General features: G+C 49.9%; 1 protein-coding gene across 1 annotated transcript; it reads left to right on the plus strand.

The window, feature by feature from the left end:
• Positions 1–1,721: 1,721 nt before the first annotated feature.
• LOC135291712 (serine/threonine-protein kinase PAK 3-like) lies at positions 1,722–21,412 on the plus strand. Its single transcript, XM_064405984.1, has 21 exons — positions 1,722–1,730; positions 2,023–2,126; positions 3,059–3,197; positions 3,349–3,542; positions 4,890–5,017; positions 5,213–5,382; positions 6,198–6,269; positions 6,600–6,722; positions 7,001–7,114; positions 7,690–7,831; positions 9,994–10,057; positions 10,872–10,920; positions 12,158–12,267; positions 13,095–13,212; positions 14,048–14,147; positions 14,567–14,763; positions 15,094–15,228; positions 16,754–17,288; positions 19,362–19,533; positions 19,987–20,031; positions 20,171–21,412. Exons 1-18 carry the CDS (start codon positions 1,722–1,724, stop codon positions 16,796–16,798), a joined length of 2,013 nt encoding a protein of 670 aa, XP_064262054.1. The 3' UTR covers positions 16,799–17,288; positions 19,362–19,533; positions 19,987–20,031; positions 20,171–21,412.
• The last annotated feature ends 271 nt before the right edge of the window (positions 21,413–21,683 follow it).

A 21,683-nucleotide genomic window follows, 5' to 3' on the forward strand; every position in this document is an offset into this window, starting at 1 on the left:
TCCAATACCTATCACCTATGTTAGACTGTCTACTTCTACTCTAAACCAATCCAAGAGTGCCAGCACAACCCAGAACATGGACGTTAGGAAGGAGAAAGAAGAAGGACAGGGAACACCCAAATTCCTCCATCTTGGGAATCCAAGCCCCTGTTCTAAAAATCCCAAAATTCTACTTTTCACCCTGTGACAACTACTATTATGCTACTTCAACTTCTGTGACTTGGGATTCTTCATACAAGGTTGTTAATTTGCTCCATGGCTTAAGATCAAAATCCCAAGTGTCTTTGGCTTCCTCACAGGATCTCCGAGCCCCCTGCCAGGGCTCGAGCCATCCAGGGCACCCAGAGGGATGTCCTGGGTTCTGACACTCCAACACGACTCCTGTTCCTCACACAGTCATTTAGGAAATATCTCAATCTTCAAATTCGCCTCTGCTAGTCAAGAGACTCCTAAAACCACTTTCTTCCCATTCAATGCATTCCAGCTATCTTCTTAGCAGGACCACTGTCTTTATTCTCAAGGCTAAGATAGCCACTTGCACACATGAATCACTGCAATGGGGGAATACAGGGTTCAGCACTGCCCATTAAAGCTAAAGGAATTCACAAGACTAAGCCCTATTTGTTACACTTAACGCCTCTCCTTCCTTTTCTGGGAATCAAGCACAAGCATTTCATTAATACACCCTGCAAGTGCTCTTGCTGAGTGACACCACATTGCTGTGTCAATAAAGCAGCTGGGACTCTGTCTCTTCACGCAAGGAAGGCCAATTCTTTATTCATATAACGTATTTTTATACATTTTTCACAGCTCTCGTGTTCAATTCCAACTGCCTGGTAGTTTCCTTGACACACCATTCATTGCTTAGAATGTGTTTTTGTGTGTACATGCTAAGAGTTTCTCTTTTACTCAGGTGTTTCCATTTTTCCTGTGTGGACTCTCAGGGGACATATTTCTTGTTTATTACAGATGCAAACTGTTTTCTAACCACAACAGCTTGCTGTGTTAACTGCACTCATTCTTATGATTTTTCACATGGGAAGTTAGCTAGCTGCACATAGAAGACATAACAGGCCAGCTGGTAATTGAGCAGAGCAAGGCCTGATTTTATAAGGCCTTTCTTTCCTAATACCCCTACCTGTGTGCAACACATGGTGACTTTCTTTCAGAAATTAATCAGGAAAACACAGATTGCCTACTGAAATTATTCAGCTCTTTTCCAAATCAGTTCACTACTCAAGTACAACTTCAGGCACATCCCCAATTCCCTCTCTCCCAGCAGCTCAGAGCAGCATTGCACAGCGCTTGCTGTGCTCCAGAGAGCACAAAGCAGGCTGGCCTGGTGGCCCTGAATATTTCTGCAGAACACTCTGCATTTCACACCTTTGCTGTGGCTCAGGGCAGAACTGCAGGCCTGCAGGCGCTTCCTGGCAGAGCTGTGGGAGGCACTGGCTCCTGCAGATGGGAGCTGCCAAGCTGTCAGTGCCTCAGGCTGGCCTGGCTTGCCCTGGCACAAGTGCCGTGCCTGAAGGACGCTGCCCTGTGCTCCAGCCTGCCCAGCAGCCCGGCTCCCTGCGCCGCTGCCCAGAGTGCTGCACACACTGCTGCCCTTTGCCAGGAGTCACAGGGCAGCCGGCAGAAGAGTAGGAATCCTCAGCCACGCCACCGGCCCTGGGCTTCCCCTGGCCTTTCTCTGCTCCTGGGCAGACTCCAGACGGCCAATGCCTCCAGTCTGGGCTGTGCCCAGCACGGCTACGCTTCCCCTCGGGAGCAGCCAGCTGCCACCTGGGCTCTGAGAGCGGAGGATTCGCCCGCTGCCAGGAAGAGGCACCCAGGGCCCGGCTGCTGCCTCCTGCAGCTCCAAGGGCCTCCTTCCAGCCTGCCTCTGCCCAGGCTCAGGCTGCTCCGGGCTCTGCCAGGCCTCTGCTGGGGCTGCACCCCGGCCAAGGCCGGGCCCGCTCTCACCTCACAGGCGCTGCCAGCTCTGCTTGTTTGTGCTTTTTCCCTGCCTATTCCTTGCAGGTCCCACGAGGAGAGGATCTTGCCAGTCAGGACTCCTGGGCCCAGGCAGGAAAGGCGGAGCGGCAGGAGAGCACGGACGGAGTGCACGGCGCCCAGGAGTTCAGGTGTGTGTTGAGCTTTCTCGCTTTCTCTGAGCAGGGCTGGGCATTGCTGGGCTTTAGGAGGCCCAGTGTCAAAGAACAAATTTGGCTTTCTCCTTGTTGGACTTGCTCAGCACAGACGGGGGAAGGCAGCCCAGGGCAGGTCTGGCTGCTGAGCAACCTAGAGCACAGCTGCCTCCTGGGACTCACTCCTTAAACCTTGACAAAAAGCATTCCAAACTAGACCAGAGTAAAAGCAAGGGAGGCTCAGGCTGGGCTTAAGGAGAGCAAAGCATTGACCTGCAAAGGCAGTCATGCAGCATAAGAAACATCTCAGAGAGCTTGTGCAGATTCCAGCCCTAGACATTCCGAAGCCCCAGCTGGATAGGGCCTTGAGCAGCCTGTCCAGATGCTGACCCCAAGTGCTTGGAACTGAAGCCTGGGCTAGAGGCTTCCTGGGATTTCTGCCAGCCTAACCCATCCTTTGATAATTGGATTGGAAAATCGTCCCCACCTCCTCCCCAAGCTATGGCTTGCAGGCTCTTTCCTTGTTTCACTAGTGAAAGCAAGAGTAATTGTGGCAGTACTCATCTAGACTTAGCAAGCATGTCTTAGCCAAAGAAGAACTTTTGCAAGTCCAATATCCACCGTAATCAGAAAGGAGTGTAAGAGCTAGCAGGCAGGAAGCTGTTACGCTGAGAGTACCTGAGCTTTCTGGAAGTGTTCTGTGGCTTCTGGAAGCTTGTTTGACTTCCTCAGTGGTGACTCCTTCACCTGCATGAACAACAAAGAGAGATGCTGGTCTAGGGAGGGAATTGCAGCATTCACTTGAGGGGGAAGTAGAGGGCTGTTGGAAGCCCCTGAGACTGCCTTGTGTGGGACATGCTATGCAGTCCTGGTCTTGCAAGGAGACTGTGTTGCAATTAAAGGCTTGTTTGTCTGTCTGCTTGCTGTAGGTGGAAGGAGTTGGCTGCATTTGCGAGAAAGCGCCACTCCTCACTGGAGAGGGCGTCTGAAGTGGCGGCACTGACAGCGGAGGAATGGCAGCCTCAGAGGGATCTGCTGAAAGAAGCGGTTCCTCTGGCTGTGCCAAAGGTACGCTCACCTTGTTCCTAGGCAGCACTTGTGGGAGAGGGATTTGTCCTAGCAAGACCCCCCCGAATGCTGCTTCTGGCAGCAAGCTGAGACCGAACCTGTGTTGTTGTTGTTGTTGTTCCTCTTGAAAAATGGTGCCCCTCCATGCCAGGTTTCCCGCCGGCAGCGGCCAGCCCACAGGGGCCTGGAGAAGCTGCTGCAGGAGTTCTCCCGCCAAGGGCACACCCTGTCCCAGGTGTGCAGAGAGAAGGCAGTGCTGGCACAAGAGAACGCTGCCCTGGAAGCACGACTGGCAGCCACGGAGCGGGACCTGCGAGGCCTTTCAGAGCAGCTGGCAGAGGCCAGGTAAAGGCAGGGAGGAGACCCTGGGTGGGACATTACTGAAGGTCTGTAGTTACAAAAGTGGTGAGCATTATGTCAGGATTTACTGCCTGCTCTGTGCTCTCCAGATGTTTCTTGGGCAGAGAAGCAAAGAGATACAAGCAAAAACGGAAGGATACTGTGATGTGAATATTACTTTTCTGCCAGCTCAAGCTCTCAAAGCTTTTTTTGGGTGCCTGCTTGGGACCCCTTGCACATTCCTGTGACAAGTGCAAAGCAAGCCAACTTGGCACTCAGTTGAGGACCAGGGACACTGTGCAGATGTTTGCTGAAACCAGAAGTTTCCCTCTGGTTTTGCTTTCTCCTTCAGTGCATCTGACCATCAGTCTTTGCTTGCCAAGCTGTTTGACATGGGGTTTTTGGAATTCAAGGCTCTTAGATGTGAATGTTGTGAGTAGGGTGCTGACGCTTCAGGTGAAGCTGGAGGGTCACGCTGAAAATCTTGAGAGCCTGCAGAGCTGACTCTTGTGAAGGATGGTGCAGAACCTAGAACTGCTTACAAAGAGCAGCAGCAGCAGAAGGGAAAGGTCTTGTGACTTCTTGACAGTGTCTGGGGATTCTTGCTGCGCACTGATTCTTGCCCACTTGTCCAGTCACCTCTGTAACCTGTCAAGGATCATTTTGGCTGATCCTTCTTCCTTTTTAAAGAGTGCCCAGATATTTGGGCACTGCAGCTTAGTTAGGCAAAAATAAAGGTAGCAAGTGGTCTTGTTCATCCAATTCCAGTAATTTAATTGGCTGGATATCTGTCCCTCCTCCTAGAGAGTTCTTGTGCAGATAGAAACCTACTTCTGGTTTCCTACTCATGCTGCTAGAAGCCAGAGGTTTTGCTATATGGTTTGGTGAATTCCTTTAGTCCCTTTTACTTAGAGAGTGCCTGGCCAACAAAGTACCTCTACGTCCACTATGAATGGCATGAAGCATTGAGGAGTCAGCCAGGAGAGCCCTGTTCTGTCCTGCACCTGCAGAGTGACTTGGAAGTGCTGATGAGCTCAGGGCTGTGAGCAGAGGCTGGGCTTTTGTCCCTTTGCAGATACTTGGTGGGCACACCCATGTGTGATAGGTCAGGCAACAGCAATTTCAGCTTTGGTTGCTGAGACCAAACTGAGCTGGGCTAGGTCATGAGGAAAGGCTGCCCAGTCACCTGGAGGGGCCTGATTTGCTATGTAAAGTGGCAAAATAGTCCTGCTGTATCTGAGTTTCCATGCAAGCCATTTTGCGTACTAAGGTGTAGGGATCTTAAGGACATCTTACTGCAGAGTCTGCCCGTGTGTGCCAGGAGCAATTGCTCTTCATCTTCACGCCTTGTAGGTCAGAGAAGGAGAGCCTGCAAAGCAGCCTGCTGGAGGCTCAGCAGCACATATGGGAGCTGGAGATGGCCAGGAGCCGTGTGGAAGCCCAAGTGTGCAGGGCCAGGCAGGCCAAGGAGGCGATACTGGGTGAGAGCCTGGTGCGCTTTGTTTCTGCTGATGGCCCTGCCCAGTGCAGTGGCTGCGAAGGCAGCTCTGTGCGCAGGGCTTCTGAGCAGTGAAGCAGCTGAGGGCAGGTCCCTCCTTGCCTGAAACTGGAAGGGCTTAAGGCCAGCAGATTGCTCTGCTTGTGGAGTGTCTGATTGCCGTGTGTCATGTTTGCAGAGGATGTGAGGGGCCTTCGTCGTGAGCTGCTGGCTGTAAGAGCGCTCAGCCAGCAGCAATGTGAAGACATGGCTGAACAGCTCCGCTGGGCACAAGAGCAGTGCTGCAAGGCTTTGAGACTCTGGCAGTCTGCCCAGGAAGAGGAAAAAAGGAATCTCGTGCAAGAACTGGTAAGAAACAAGAGGCACCTGAAGATTTCAGGCGGGTTTGGTGGGCTGTCTCAGCAGAAGAGCAGCCTGAGTATGTGACATGGCCACAAGCATCTGCTGTAGGCCAGACGTTGCTGGGCCAGGCAGCAGGGGCCTTCAAGGGCTCATACTTGAAGGCCTGTGAAGAGCCAGAGGACAATGCTGGGACAGAATATGCATGCACAGGTTGAGGATGGGCATCAGCCAAGTTCCCCAGGAGGCTGGGTGGTCGCCACACAAAGCATGGCAGCGAAGGGGCAGGATCTTCCCGACAGCCTTGTGCCATGCAGCAGGCGGCTGCTGACCTTGCTGCCAACTGCAGTCCCAGCAACTGGGTTCCTTGCTTTCTGTCCTCCCATGGTGGACAGATGTCTTTGGGCCTGAATCATATGCAAGAGGCCCCGTGTTGCTGGTATTTCAGCTGGTGGCCTGCCTTGTGACTGGATCATTGAGGCGCTGGCCTCATCCTCATCCTGCAGTCCATGTGCAGCTCTTCCTTGATCAAAGGGCAGGGGCAATGTGAGCACAGAGCCTCTGAGAACAGGCAGAAATGCTGAGGAGAGAGGGGCCAGAAAACAGGCAGCCATGAGAGCAGGGAAGGAAGGTGGCAACTCCTTCCTTCCACCTGCTGACACTCCCTCTACATTTTGGGTTAGAACAGCATTGCTGGAGGGCACAAAGTCACGACTCATGTGCACTTTCCAGGTGGGGGGGTTGGTGGAGGGATGAAGCTTCCATCTCTTTCTATGGGGAGCATTGCTTGGACTTCATCAGGAATTGTCTGTTCCACTCATCAGGAGAGACAACTGGAAGAGCAGCATGTGGAGGCACGGAAGCAGCTGGAGGAACGGGCAAACTTCCTGGCAGAGGTAGAGAGGGAGCAGGAGAAAAGGCTGCTTGAGATGAAGGGGGAAATTGCCCTCATGCAAGCTGAAGAAGAAAAGCTACTAAGCAGAGGCAGTCAAGAGGCACAGAGTGTGGAAAGAGAGTTTGTGTGCTGTTTTGGACTCCTCTGGGCTCCTTATGGGCACTGCTTCCCTGGGCACTTTCTGTCTGGGTGGCATTGTCTCTCAGCTGGCCCCATAGAAATACGAGCATGAGAACAAAATGCTTTTGGAAAGCGAGAGCACATCAGTTTTGGTTGCCACACAAGTGGAGTGTGGGAAGTTTAAAGCCATCTTCTCTTCCTTTGTGTGCAGGTGCTGCAGGAAGAGCAGCGTCAGAAGGCTGCTGTCATCCACAAGGTGTACCAGCTGCAGAGAGAGCTGAAGCAAAGTGAGCAGCTGAGGCAGAGGCTGAATGAGCAGTGGCAGAACGGGCAGGTGAGCCTGAGTAGGCAGGCAGCAGAGGGAAGGGCAGTGATGGGGGCAGGAACTGGAGATCTGAGGAAGGGGAGGCAAGGACTACTGCAGGCCCTGGAAGCACAGAGCCTGGCAGGCTCCAGTGCTGAGCAGCAGGAAAAAGAGCTGGGATGCAAGGGTTAGAGCTGGGTAGAGAAGCAGAAAGAAGTGGCTGAATAGAAGTGCTTTAGAGACTGGAAAAGAGGAAACCTGAGTGTGATAGCAGGTGCCAGTGAGATTTCTCTTGATGGAATATCAAGGTCATGCTGCAGGAAGCTGAGAGGAAGATGAGGGCAATGGAGAAGAGGCACCAAGAGGAAATGGAAAGGATGCACAAGGTCCTGCTGCAGTGCAGGCTGGCTGAAGAAAAGCAGGTGAGTGAAAGAGCAGGAGGCACTGCAGTCCTGCAACAAGTGGTCTCTGCCCTTGCTGCCTTTCCCCTGCAGAGCAGCAGTGGATGGGGGCAATGTCTCTGACTGCTGTGCTCTGTGGGCTCCATGGCAGCTGGACAGAAGGACACTTCCTGGGCTGCTGAATCTCAGCTGCTGCCCTGGGCAGCAGGGCTAGTGCTGTGGCCAGTGGGCCAGCAATCCTGTGAATGTATTTCTGCTGGCCTCTTAGTGCTCCCTTTGTTTTTTTAGGGGCTTGTTCAGGTGAGCATGGTGATCCACACAGATTCTGAGCAAGTTGTCCCTGTCCATGGTGACTGCAGTCCTCAGAACGGGCTGAAGTCTAAAGTTGCTCTTTCCCTTTCACACTCTCCTCTACGGCTGGCTGTGACAAGCTGTAGTCTCTGGCTGCTTGTGTGGGTTTGACTTGAGGAGGAAGAGTTGACAGCTCAGCCTGCAGCCTAGCACCAGTGCTGTTCCTAAGGGCTTGCCTTTGAAATGCTCTGTCTGGGGCATCTCTGCCAAGCACCTTTCTGACACAAACAAATTTCTTCTCCCAGGTGGACGCAGGATCTGCCATCGAAGCTGCTGGTGCAGCAGCATCCTGCCAAGAAGCCTCCTCTCCACAGCCTGAAAACCAGAGCATGAGCAGCTCGGCCCGCTCAAGCCAGGAGAGAGAGAAGCAGTTCCTGAAGCTGCTGAGTACGTCCTGGGGATTTCTTGTGTGACCGAGCAGTGTTTTATAGTGTGTGAGCCTCAGCATGGCCTGGAGCACATGTTCCTCCTGCCTTTGGTGTCAGACAGATATTGTGGATCTCTACAGAAGACAGTGTTGTGCTTGGGGGCAGCCAGGCAGCACTTTGAGGCATTCATTTTGCCTTTGAGGGCAGCTGGGAGTGGGGGGGCTTTGCCTGAGCTTCCCTGTGCAGTGAAGACAAGAGCAGGGATTGTTTTGCAAGCAGCAGAAGGCTGCAACCCAGCCAATGACTCTGTGAAGGTGTGTGTGCTAGTCTGGCCAAACTGATGAGAACACTTGGCTTCCTGGATTCCCTTTAGACTCCTGACCTGTCACCAGTCATTGGAGACAAAATACTTCCCAGAACTTGATTGTCTGTGGGGCTGGTTTAATGCTGGTGTTGTTTTTATGACTGTTAGTACTTCTACTGTTCCTTCTACAGTTTGGGTTTGATAAGAATTCTACATTTGGGTTAGCCTGACCTTCTGAATGAGAACATCCGTTGATAGCACAAATAAGAGAGGAAGAGGTCTTTTCAATGTGCCCTAAAAGCTAAAATGTTACATTGTTAGAACAATCCTGAGAGAGGAAGAGTTGTTTTCAAAGTGCCCCAAAAGACGAAAACCACCACACTTTTTTTGACAATCCCTGTTTGATATTTTTGTTGTATGCCTAGGAAGATGCATCAAAGAGACACATCCATGTGGCATTTCCAGATAGAACTGCCCTGCAGGCAATTCTCAGGAGGAAGCCTGCAGCCCCTCTGCTGCGTGTTCCTCCAGTAGCAGGCACTTTGTCACTGCTAATGCCCAGCTGGTAAACACTCTTGGAATACTAAGCATTGGCCTCAATCCCTGCACAGATTCCTGCACTCGAGGAAAGCACACCAAGGCCTTGGTGACTCCGCAGTACAGCTGAGTTGCTTCTTACAACTAGTAAGAGCTGCCAGTGCAGTGCTGTCAGAGACTAACGGGTCAGGCACAGAGCAGAGCCCAGTTTACTCAGTGTCTGCCATCAGCTGTTGGGACAAAAGGTGGATTGATTGACTCCTCCGTGGGTCTGAAGAGAAAGACAACCATGTTCTGCCTTGAGTGGGGTCAACAGCTTGTAACAGAGCTGGGTCTGCCTCTGGCTTCTTGACAGTGGCTGTCAGTGGCCATTCGTGGGCTTTGCCAAGCTTTTTGTCATCCTGCCCTGCCACTGACAGCTGCTGTGCCTGCAGGGGCTGGAGCCTTCCTCAGCTGTGGGGTTGCAGCTGCCACCCCGTTGCTGCAGCTTTGCCTGGGCTGGTGAGAGGATCAGCATCTCCTTTGTGCAGGTGTCTGTGTCACAGCAGCGCCTGAGGAGCGGCGCTGTCCTTGTGACCCGTCTGGGCTGTGCTCTTTGGGAAGATGGTGCACGTGGGTGCTGTTCAAGGGGCCAAGTCCAGTGCCTGTGGCTGCTGCAGCCCAGGATGAAGACCAGAACTTGTAGTTCTTCACTAAATGAGGAATGGGCAAAGTGGTCTTCAGAACTTAGCCTGCTCCTAAATAAAAGGGTTCTAATTCTTAGAGGCATTGTTCTTGGATGTAGCATGAGCTGCTGTTCTCTGAAAATGTCAAGGCATTCTTTAGGCAAACTGCTGAGAGGAAGGGAACATCCCCTCCTCTCCTGGAATTCACTTTGCAAGATTCTTTCTGCTCTGCAAAAAGCAGATGTTGATAAAACTTCATCCCAGATCCCAGGGTGCATTGAATCTTTGGAAGTATGTAATCTTGTGCTGAATCTCCCAAGAGAGTGTTTCTTCCCAAGAAAATGAAGGCTCCTGATTTTTCAGCCCTCCTTCCCATTTGTAGATGACAGCCGCTTGCCTTGGTGCCTGTTCTCTTCTGTTCTCTGTCTGCTCTGATGGCTTTTCCATGGACTTAGTTTCCCCTCAAGGCAACCCTGCAAAGGAGTGTGGTAGAATCAGACTCTGTGCAGAGCTGCCTGTTTTGCTGGGGCTGCTGTTGTTGTTCTTGTTGATGTTATCGTTAGCCAAGTGACCACAAATTGCTCAGAGCCCCAGAGAGTGGAGCTGGGTTTCAGATCTCCTGCAAGCTCAATCTCTCTGTTTTGAACTTTGCTTCTTGCATTTTGTTTCTTTCAGGGTGTGTGGTGAGTGTGGAAGATCCAGAAAAGAAGTACACTGGATGGGAACATCTTGGCAGTGGGTGAGTGCAGCCACACTTATTTCTACAGAACCACAGGCCAGGAGTTTTGGTGGTGCAATAGCATGTGGGGAGTCAGGCAAGCTGCAAGCATCTTCAGAGCCTGGCTCCAGATTGTCCCTGTCTCACTACTGAGGCAGTACAAGGCATCATCAAAGATAACTGGATTCTGACAATGTCTTGGCTGCCTCAAGGAGCAGGACCTGGAAGCCCTCCTGTCCCTCCAAGACGGGGCACCAGTTTGCCTATTTTCCCAGGAGACATGGTTTTGTATGATTCAAAGTAATATGGCCACACTCATGAAGGAAGGAAAACCTGAGAGAGCAGGTTTTGTGTGTTGTTTCCCACCAGACAGCTGTCAGATAACAGCTCTCAGTTGCATTTCTTAGTATTTTTCTGGAAACAATATTCAGTGGTCAGGAAAATAAGAAAGGCTGTGTGGCATTGCCTGAGTTTGGCAGGTAGGATGAAAGGAGAGCAGTGAGAAGGCCCAGCAGCACTGTGTGTTTCATTGCCTGGAAAGGCACGTCACAGGCACAGACACAAGAAGAAAAAGGCAGAGAAAACCCCCCCACATGCAGAAGCTAGTGTGTACATTGGAGATTTCTAGCAGCCCTTTTTCTTCCTGTGGCAGCCAGCTTTTCTCTTGGACACTCTGCATGGCAGAGGGCTGCTGGGCTGCTGTGCCCTTGGCTGAAGAGTAGACAAAGCCCAGTGTTTTAGAGCCACTGCAGGCAGTACAGAGCTCCTGCCTGGGCTGCCTTTTGCTCCTCAGCACTGAACAACTTCTCTGCTCTTGCCACTGTTCTGATTCTAGGGGCTTTGGAGCTGTTTATAAGGCCTTCAACACTGCCACAGGACAAGCGGTGAGTGCCCGTGCAGATCTTGCAGCTCTTGAGTGCTTTCCCTGTGATGTGATCTGTGGCCAGAGCTTTGGCCTGCCTGTCTTTGCTGCAGAGGCTGTTCTGCAGAAGCAGTCTGTCTAGAGGCAGGCTGCAAAATGCATTTGAGACAGACTTTGTCCTTCCTACCTACCTGAATGAATGCAAGGATGGCCGTGGTGTCTTTCAGAGGACACGCTAGCTTGGACTTACTGGATAAATGTGCATAGATTAGCTGATGGCAAGAGCCATCATTCCAGCCCAATTCCTCTTAAGCCCAGGATCAGACACAGATATTTTGTTTTCTATCACGTGATTCAGTTGGAAAATACAATGCAAGCCCTTCAAAAAGAGAGATCTTGTCTGGAGCACAGTTTTGCCTTTCAGTCCTAGGGAACCTAGTTCACATACACACACACCTACACACACAGAGACAGAGACACGTGCACAGATGAATGAGAAGAAGTTGATGAAGAGCCTTAAATAATACAACCTTGTGTTGATCCTGTGTTCCACTAGAGAGATGCTCTCTGTTCTGACCAGGCATGGTGGTGTCTTGGAGAGTCTTGCTGCTCTTCGGGGCTAGAAGTTCCAAGTCCTGAATTCTCCTTTTTGACTCTCAGGAAATACATTCCATCTTCCTTGATAGTAAGGAATTAGAGAAGGTAGTTCCTTATCCAGCTGCAGAGCTGTGCTCAGGAACTGCACTTGGAGGGAGGTCTTGGAGGCGTCCGAAAGCCCTGAGCCCTGTACTTAGAACTTGGGGCACATCCATAGTGTACCACAGAAAGGGGTATTCATTTTTAAACCCATTCAATAATTTCAAGTCTAAAGATTGTTCTTCAAAGTTGCAAAAGCCAAACTGAAGAAGTGTGGATGTGCTGGGATTGTAACTTTACTTTGAGTCGCTTTGCAGTTCTTTTTTGGCAGCATTTTCCCCATCGTGTTTGTATGTGTTTACTCTGGCACACAATTGAATTGGCAGCCATCTCTTCACAGGAGAAAAATTACTTTTGGCTTCCAAAGCGTGTGTAAATGATAATAGTAGTGCTAAACAAAGTCTGTTTGAGAAGCCTGCGGGTGCAGAGGGTGGTGTTAGCGCTTTGTGGTTGATGCTTTAGAGTCCCTTTTTTCCGAGGTGACAAGGCATCCAGGCCCATGAGTGCCCGGAGAAAGAGGCTCTGGTCATGTCTGTCCCTAAGAGCTTTTGATGTCATTGTAGGTGGCTGTAAAGGAACTTTATCTCCAGCACCAGGGCTGTGAGGGAATATTAAAAGAAATCCTGCTCATGAGAGAAAATAAGAACGCCAATATTGTCAGCTACTTAGAAAGGTAAGTAGTTCTGGTGATTTTCTGGGAATGTTCATTTCCATACTTGCAAGGCAAAGATTTAAAAACTCTTTAGCCACTGGCAGAAAATGGATCTTTCAATGAACATCAATCCACTCCTGCACCAGGCATGGGAGGAGTTTGCATTCTGTCCCCATGAATGCTTCCTGACATAAACAGCTTGAAGATTGATCTCAGAAACCTGGCTCTCTTACTAAGCCAGCAGCCTGTATGTTCACTTGCTGCATGTGGTTTTGCTGGTTTGGGGCGTGATTTTTTCCAAGTGTTGGAGGAGAAAACATGCCAGAGATTATGTACCTTGTGCTGTTCCCACTATTTTCCATAGCCTTGCATGCCAAAAGACTAGGCTAGGAGACACATAATTTGCCAGGTCTGAAATTATTTTCCTGTTTGTGACTGTCCTTTCTGCAAGGTTTTCCAAAGGGTGTTGGCAGTGCTGCACACCCACTTGCCTTTAGTAAAAGCTGTGAAAACTGTGTCTCCTTGCTGCTGGAGGGAATGGTGCAATTTGTGTCTGAAGATGATGAAGCAGCTGCTGGGATGTGTCCACTTCCAGATTTCTCTTTTTCCTCACTAAACCTCCTTTTTCCCCTGCTTGCCACCTAAGCCGTCTCCTTTTCCATGGATGTGCCTTCTTCCTTTAGGTGGCACAGATGGCAGGCACTGGCTAGCCTAGGTGGAGTGTGTCTTCATTTGATTCCATCTTCATTTACCAGTGACCTGGAAACAAAACTCAGCTGTAGTCTTTTCTTCCCCACAGCAATTTAGCTGTGCATGTTCAGCTCCATGCTGTTGCTTTCCTCTTGCAGCTACCTTGTGGATGAGGCTGTCCTGCTGGTGTTGGAATATATGGATGGAGGCTCCTTAGCTGATGTGGTCACCGTGAGAAGGATGGCTGTAGGACACATAGCAACAGTGTGTCGGGAGGTAAGGGGTCCTGCTTGTGCTTGGGATGGCTTGGACAAGGCTCATCCTTTGAAAGCACTGCAAAGTGAGTGATTCCATGTTCAGAGCTTTCTTTCTGTGTTGCTCTTCTGCTTCAGAGAAGAAAGAGCATCTGGACTGAACTGCCTGCCAGTGTCCCTGCCCTTACTGTACTCTGTTCTTCACTCTTATCCACCATCATTGAACTCTCTGTCTCTTTTTCCTTTTTATTTTCTGTTCTGCACTTTGCCTCCCCAAGCCTTTGCCCAGAGCCTTTCTGCACTGCCTTCTTTGCCTGTAAGTGCAAAGGTGCTGCTGTGAGAGTTTTAAACCAGAGGCCAAGCCAAAGAGAGACTCATGTGTCACAGGTCTCCACTCCAAAGGATGGCATGGCACCCAGCATGGTGCTTGCTGCTGAAAACTGACAAAAAGAGCTAGTTCCAAGTCTGCTGTTGAGGCAGCCATAGAACCCTGGTCCTCCAGTCTTCCACCCGACAGTGATCCCCTTGGTATCCAAGGCAGGGACGTTTTCCTCTTTTGGCAAACCATTGTTTGTCGTCCGGACGGGGAGAGCGCATCCGCTGCAGCAGCGCTCATTCTGACTGGCTTTGCAGAGGACAGTCTGGAGCAACGACTTACTGATGCTTCCCCCTCCAAAGCTAATATGCCTTCCCTTGGAAAGATCCTGCTCTCCTAGTGCTGCAGCAGCAAGCTCTTCCTCCTGCCAGCACTCACTGCTCCTTGGAGATCTGTGAATCTTCAGGAACAGCCTCCTTCTGCATGTGATGAAATCAGATCAGGCTAACTCTTGGCCTCCTCTTTCTTTTTCCCCTGGCAGTGCCTGCAAGGCCTGGCTTTCCTTCATGCCAAGCAGGTGATCCACAGAGACATCAAAAGTGACAACATCCTTCTGGGCCGGGATGGCTCCGTCAAGCTGGGTGGGTATTCCTGCTGAGGCGCGGCGCTGCGGGGAGGCGGTGTGGGGCTGCTTTGGAGAGGTGCCGGGTGCCAGCAGTGGCTGCTGAGAGTGCAGGGAGCGCTGTGCAAGCCCAGGCCGCAGCTGGAAGGTGCTGAGTGGTCTAGAGAGCAACCAGGTATCCAGAGGAACTTTGGTTTGTGGGTGTTCCTTCCAAAGGGAGACAGTGTAAACGTTCAGGGGAATGAGGAAAAGCCAAGGTTTTGTGGGAATCCTGGGCAGGTTGTTAGCTGTGCAATTGCCCATGTCCTTGGCTGCACCCCTGAGCAAGGAAAGCCCAGCTGCTTTTCCAGCTGGATTCAGCACTGCGTTCTGGGACTGAGAGTGAGGAACACTTTTCCTTGGTTTCCTACTTGAAGCAGTGTTTGTTTTCCTCCTCAGCTGATTTTGGCCTCTATGCTGTGCTCAGCCCTGAGCACAGGAAACGGAGGTCGATGGTCGGGACCACTTACTGGATGGCACCCGAGGTGGTGAGAAGAGAGCCTTACAGCCCCAAAGTGGACACCTGGTCCCTTGGCATCGTGGGAATAGAAATGGCCACAGGAGAGGCTCCTTATATGCAGGAGACCAGTGTCAAGGTAAGGTGCAACTGTGCTCAGATAGCCGTGTCCTTCTGCTCCATGTCCATTAGAGAAAATCCCATTCCCACAGCTTGAAGTGCTTCCAGCAAGGGCCACTTCAAAAAAGGTCTCTGGGGCTCACATCAGCCGTCAAGGCAAGACCTGGTGCAGCTTGGAATAGCTGGGGCTGCACTGGGGCCTTTTTTCCTTTGGGAGACAAGGCTCATCTCTAAGCATCTGCTAGGCAAGAAATTGCCACTGCAGACTGGAGTTTTAAAGATGGAGTCTAGGTGAGCCCTGAAAGGTATGGAAGAATCACATAGAGTCTCATGTTTCCTTTTGCTTCAGGCCAGCTACCTGATAGGCAAGCAAGGGGTTCCAAATCTGCAGCAGCTCAGGCTACCCCCTGGCTTGTGTGAATTTCTGGGCTGCTGCCTGCAGATGGATGTGGACAGGCGAGGCTCTGCCAAGGAACTTCTGCAGGTACAAGGCAAAGCGGCTGCAGGCCAAACAGCTGTTCCCTGCCAGGGTTTGCTCCTCGGCCAAACTCCAGGGAATCAGATGGGCCCCCCACAGAGTAATCTCTGCTCTGGGTGCTTTTCAAATGAAAACTAAGTAGGATCTTGATTGCTGAGGTTAGAAGGGACCAGTGAAAGTCATCTAGCGCAAAACCCCAGCCACTGGCAAGGGCATCTTCAAGTAGATCAGGTTGCTCAGAGTCCCATCCAAGCGGAGCTTGAATGTTGCTGGGTTGGGGCTCCTCCCAGCTCTCTGGGCAGCCAGTGCCAGTGTTCCAGCACTCTCCTCACAAACAGTTTCTTCCTCAGAGCCAATCTGAATTGAGTGTCTTTTAGCTTAAAGCCGTTCCCCCTTGTCCTCTTGCAATTGGCCCTGCTAAAAGATATGTCCCCAACTTTCCTAGAAGCCCCTGAAACTATTGAAAAGTCTCCTTGGGGCTTGCTCTTCTCCAGGCTAAACAAGCACAAGTCTCCCAACCCTTCCTCAGAGGAGAGCTCCCACCTTCTGGTCATTTCTGTGTCCCTCTTTTGCTCTCAAGTGCTGTATTCAGGTTTGCCTGGTAGCAAAGGAACTGAAGTATTGCAATGCTGGGGACGGGGGCTTGAGGAACACAATGAAAGCAGTCCCTGCCAAGCGGTTTTAGATTGGTCTGTGGGAAGGGGGGAGCTGGGGTGGAGCTCACTGTGAGCATCCGAGAGCACCTAGCTTGTCCCTCCTGGCCCACCCTTGGAGGTTTCTGCCAGCCAAACAGGCACAGCTGTGCAGGATTTGTGCCAGCCCCATGTGCTGCCTGGCCCCATCAAGTAGATGAGAATGGCTGTGGCTTTGCTGCCAGGTTTGGTGGCAGACAAGGAGCTGGTGACCAGGCCACTTCCTTGGCTGTGCCTGCTGTGAAGGAAGATGCCAGCCAGCACAGGAGGGAGTGGGGTGTGCTGAGGCAGACACTGCTCTTCCTGCAAGCCAGAGCTGAGCACATCTGCACCCTGCTGCTTGTGTCCTTGCTCCTGGCTTGCTGCTGAAAACCTGCATGTCCAGAGCTCCTGAGAACAACACGTGGGATCAACGTTTTTCCGAGCTCTTGGGAGTCTCTTGAGGGATGCTTTATGCCCCACATCTCTCTTGGACACTGAAAGAGCCCATATCTGTAGAAAAGAGGAGTTTGAATAAGTCTGTTGACTTTCCTGAAAGGAATAAATCCTTAGGACAGCAAGCAGCAATCCCACAGTTATAGGAGGACAAAAATCCCAGCAAGTGATGACACCATGAGGAATGGACTAGTGCAGTTCTGGGCTGTGTTTGCCTGTGACAGCAGCATGCTGGACATGAAGGCAGATGTGCTGCTGGTGCCCTCAGTCCCATGTCTGTGTATTTCTGGGTGCTGGAGGAATCCAGGTCAGCCCTGTTAGGAACTCAGTTTGGAAAAGAATGGTTCCTTTTTCCTTTGTCTCTTTTAATTTGGTTTGTTTTGTTTCTTTTTCCTTTTGGGCAGCATCCATTTCTGCAATCAGCGGAGCTTCTCTTAAGCCTCTTCTGACAGCCTGATTGCTGCCATCCCTGCAGCAAGGGAATGCAGGGAGCAAAGGAGATGACAAGGACCACTTCAGCACTGGAGAACAGAGCCTCTGAGAGCACGTAGGAATCCAGAGGAGAGAGGGGCCGGGAAAGAGGCAGCCATCAGATCAGGAAAGGAAGGTGACATCTCCTTTTGTCCCACCTGCTGATCCTCCTTCTGAATTTCTGGTTTGGACAGCATTTCTGGAAGGCACAGAGACACTACTGATGTGCATTTTCTGGTGGGGGGTGGTGTGAGGCATGAAGCTTCCACTGATTATTTGGTGAACTTGGATGGAACTTCATTGGAAGTGTCTTCCTCCCCTCACCAGGAGCTGGAAGGGCAGCATTTGGAGGCACAGCAGCTGCTGGCAGCATGGGCAAACTTCCTGGCAGAGGTAGAGAAGGAGCAGGAGAAAAGGCTGCTTGAGATGAAGCAGGAAGTTGCCACCATGCAAGCTGACCAAGAAGAGGTACGAAGCTGAGGCAGTCAAAAGGCAAAGGGTGTGAAAAGAGAGCTTGTGTGTTGTTTTGGGCTGCTCTGCACTCCTTATGGGCACTGTTTCTCTGGGCTCTGTCTGTCTGGGTGGCTTTGTCTCCATGCTGGCCCTTGGTAAACAGTGCTGGAGAGACCTTTGTGCCATGAGGGAAAGGAGCGGTCAGGTGAGAGGCTACCAGAGTGCAGGTTTGAGGAAGGCAGTAATGGCTCTGCTGGCCCAAAGAGAATGGGAAAGGCAGAGCTGTGTCTCAGAAGGAGGGAGGTGCCCCAGGAAGCTCCCTGCAGAGCCAGGCTGGAGCTGTGGGAGCGGGCTGGCTGTCAGGCTGCTGAGGAGGTGCCTGAAGCTGCTGAGTACGTCCTGTGTGTTCTTTGTCTGATGGAGCAGAGCATGGTGTGTGTGCCTCAGCATGGGCTGGAGCACATGTTCCTCCTGCCTTTGGTGTCAGACAGACATTTTGGATCCCTATAGAAGCCAGTGTAGTGCTTGGGGACAGCCAGGCAGCACTTTGGGGCATTCCTTTTGCCTTTGAGGGCAGCTGGGAGTGGGTGGGCTTTGCCTGAGCTTCCCTGTGCAGTGAAGACAAAAGCAGGGATTGTTTTGCAAGCAGCAGAAGGCTGCAACCCAGCCAATGCCTCTGTGAAGGTGTGTGTGCTAGTCTGGCCAAACTGATGAGAACACTTGGCTTCCTGGATTCCCTTTAGACCTCTGACTTGTCACCAGCCATTGGAGACAAAATACTTCCAAGAAATTGATTGGCTGTGTGGCTGGTTTAATGCTGGTGTTGTTTTTATGACTGTTAGTACATCTATTACTCCTTCTACAGTTTGGGTTTGATAAGAATTCTACATTTTGGTTAGCCTGACATCCTTGAGGAGAACATCAGCTGACAGCACAAATGAGAGAGGAAGAGGTCTTTTCAGTACGCCCTAAAAGTTAAAACATTACATTGTTAGAACAATCCCGAGCTATGAGAAAGGCATCTGTGGTTTTCTTTTCAAAATTAATCAGGTGTATCAGGCCTGGCAAGCATCCTTGGAACAAGTTGTTGTCTGTCCTACTACTGAATTTCAACTTGTAAGCAATTTTCTGCTTGTAAATATTAATCTCATAGTGGTATGAAAGATTCATTCCAACGCCGAAGGAGTTTTTGTCATCCAATAAAAACCAGACCTTCAGGCCCAGAGGAGCAGAAGCATTGGTGTGAGAGTGTTGGCAAGTGGCATCTATTGTTCTCATTACCACTTCATCTTGGATTTGTATCATGAGCTTGATAAACCTCACACCTGCTGATTTGAGGGAGAAGGGAATGAAGAAGGTTTGACTCCCATCAGTGGCTTTAAGCATTTTAATGAGTTTTGGCCTCCTGAGGAGCTGATGTGCTTTGGGTATTTCTTCTTGTAGTTTCTGACTTGTCTAGAGTTTGCTTTTGTGGCTTTGTTTCCTTTTGTGTGTTAGAAATGCCTCAGTTCCCAGCTCAGTGATGTAACTGCTGTCCACTAGAAGAATCAAATAGTATCATTGACTCTGCTTTACCGTTAGACAGACAAGAATGTAGCTCAAAAGTTCATTCATCTCCATAAATACATTCCTTTACAAAAATATTTTGCAGATGAATTTTTGCAGTCATATGTAACTCAATTAAGTTTTTCCTACAAAGGAAGAGATTATAATTTAGTTATGTGTCTTCTCTTCCTGAAGCTGCTGTGTTTGTTTTTCCTTTGACATTTGAAATGAGGGCACATAATTTCTAAATGTGCTCCACCTGCTCATGAAGGAAACCTCTACAATGTAAGCTATTAGTAACTAGAAATGGGCCACATAGAAATGTGTCAGATTCCCAGAGTTACCTGACTACATTCTCTTGATGCACATGAGCTTGAAAGCAGAAACTGTCAGTCCCAGAGCCACTGACTCAAAGCTTGTGTGTCTGTTTGTCATTTCCCTGTGCTTGGTGTCAAATTATATGTGTGTTTTATGGAATAGAAACATACTCAAATGTTCTCTTAGAGTTCACTCAGAGAAAAATGGTCTCATTTTTTCCTTTAGAAAATACGGAGCCATTGTCTCTTTGGAGCAACGCCAGCACTACAAGGATGACTTCAATGCAGAATATGAGGAATATCGGAATTTATATTTAAAGATTGACAAGACCATCAAGAAGTTCAGACATTTTCAGGAACAATGGAAGTCTCTGACTCCAGGCTCCAAAGCCCATCAGGTAAAGAAGGATAAAACCATGAAGACTGTGCTTCATCACAGCAGTGTTTTGGATTCCCTGGAGCTGCTCAGTGAGACAGAGGGAAACTGTGGAATTGGCATATATGCTCAGACACTGCTTGGGCTGGGTCTGATTTTGGCAAGACCCTGCCCAAAAGCCCCTGTTTGAGCTGTCTATGAAGAAACAGCTGTCTATGAGAGGTGTCCCAAGCAGAGTCTTAGAGCATGGGCTCCTTCTATTGCCTATTGAGAGGCTAAATTACAGATCTTGGGTGATGCTGGGAGATGGAGATTTGTTTGGTAAACTTGCCAGAAGAGTGGTGGCTCACAGGGAAGAAAATCTCTATAGAGTCAGACTGAGTGTACTTTTAGTGTTTTACCAAAGTGTGCATTTTATGGTGCCAGTGAAACATTCTTCATGGTTTGTATTTGTTGGTTTTTTTTTTTTTTGAAGATGCCGCATCATTGAGTCCCAGCAGATTATCAGCAGTTACAACAGGTACGTGTGACACCAGACCTGCAGGGCCATGGCAACTGCTGAGTCTGCCTCAAGGCTTTTTTAAAGCAAAGGATATCAGATTCTAAACTCTGCAGAAGTGTTTGCATGCCCTGATTTTCTTTTGCTTTCTCCTTCACAGGGTAGCCCCAGCTACTCTGAAATAAGGAGCAGGTGCCAGTACCTCCACAAGAAGTTGGCCCATATTCAGAGCTGCATTTCTGAATTTGAGCAGCAGTGAGTGGAGTACTGGCACCAGACATCTGCTTCAACAGAGGAACATCTTTGAACTCAGGATTTTTCACTTCAACGGAGGATTAGGATGTTTTGGATTATTTAAGTTAGTACAGAACCTTAGGCTATGTTAGCACTTTGGAGTAGATGATTTTTTAAAAATGTAGGATTAGTTCATAGAAGTTTAGTAATTTTAAGAAGTTGAAAGATGATAGTATTGAATATTAACAATAAAGAAATGTCACTATTGGTAATTCCATCTCTCAATGTTGATTGTATCATGTTTGGAGTGGCTTTTTGCTGGTGAATTCTTTTCTTCAAGACTTACGTTTGTCCATTGAAATAAATTGATCAGTAGAGGGTGGAAGCCCACTACTTCTACTATGAAGTGCTCATTTTAAGAAAATATTGCAGTTGGTGGAAATTCTTTATGATAAGTGTAGGGGTGTTTTTGACCTTTCTTATTAATTCAAACTCTTTGCCAAAGTTGTCAAAGGCTTAGAAGTTTGGACAACCCTGTCCCCAAATGACCTCGTTTTGGAGGGTTACAGAGGAGTGCACATGGGCTGCTCTAAGCTGTCAGCTGAAGCAGCTCTCAGGACTGCTTGGAGATCATGGCCTCGCCTTCTCAGTGAGCCAGGGAAGATGCAGATCTCTGTAAGAGTTTTCTAAAACACTTGGAGAAATGTTGGAGGCAAGGTACTTCAATGGATTTTAAAAGGAAATTCAGTTCAAGTGTCCCTATGGAAATGCTGTCCATTTCTTATCATTTTTAAGACTAGTCTGTCTCAAGCAGCCTTTCTAGAGAGACACAGATCGTGATTCCTGCACAGACCTATGGGGGCATAGACTAGTCCTTTTCCTAAGTTTCCTCCATGTATTCATTCAGCTGACATGGCAGAGGTGTTGCCAGCAAGGCCGTAACCTTCTTTAGGGAAAGGATGTGGAATTGTCTGAGGGAGGATAATATTTGGGAACACTCAAAGGTGGCTGGAAATGCCCCTTTCTTCCTTGCAGAGCATTCTACAAATTCCTCCATTGTCTCCAAGCCAACAATGTTGAGTCCCTGTACCTGAGAGCCCTTGGGGTGTTTTGTGATTGAACACCTGAGCTGTTGTTGCCCTTCTGTTCTCCTTCAAGTGAAGTTCAAGAAAATGTCACCTCCTAAACCCTGAGACTTGGGTCCATTTTTGCCTGGCTCTGGGGTGCTCCTCCAGCTCTGCAGTGCAGCAGCCCCAGGGACGCTGCCGTGGGGGGCATGGGGTGAATTGTGCTGGGCTGCCTCCCCTGGGCCTGCTGGCTGCTGCTGCTTGACAGAGCGTGCCAGAGTGCTGCTGCCCAGGCTGGGCTGAGACTGAGGACTTTTCATGGTTAGCCATTCATGACATATCTTTCCCTTGATGGGATTTCTTCTAGCTCAC

This window comes from Passer domesticus, unplaced genomic scaffold (genome assembly GCF_036417665.1).
Source record: "Passer domesticus isolate bPasDom1 unplaced genomic scaffold, bPasDom1.hap1 HAP1_SCAFFOLD_107, whole genome shotgun sequence".
Classification (NCBI taxonomy): Eukaryota; Metazoa; Chordata; class Aves; order Passeriformes; family Passeridae; genus Passer; species Passer domesticus.

What these genes read in the sequence shown, in the direction of transcription:
- LOC135291712 (XM_064405984.1), top strand. An exon ending in GAGCAGCTGGCAGAGGCCAG is followed by an intron (nt 3,543 to 4,889) that starts GTAAAGGCAGGG and finishes CACGCCTTGTAG; the next exon opens with GTCAGAGAAGGAGAGCCTGC. An exon ending in GGATGGCTCCGTCAAGCTGG is followed by an intron (nt 14,148 to 14,566) that starts GTGGGTATTCCT and finishes TTTCCTCCTCAG; the next exon opens with CTGATTTTGGCCTCTATGCT.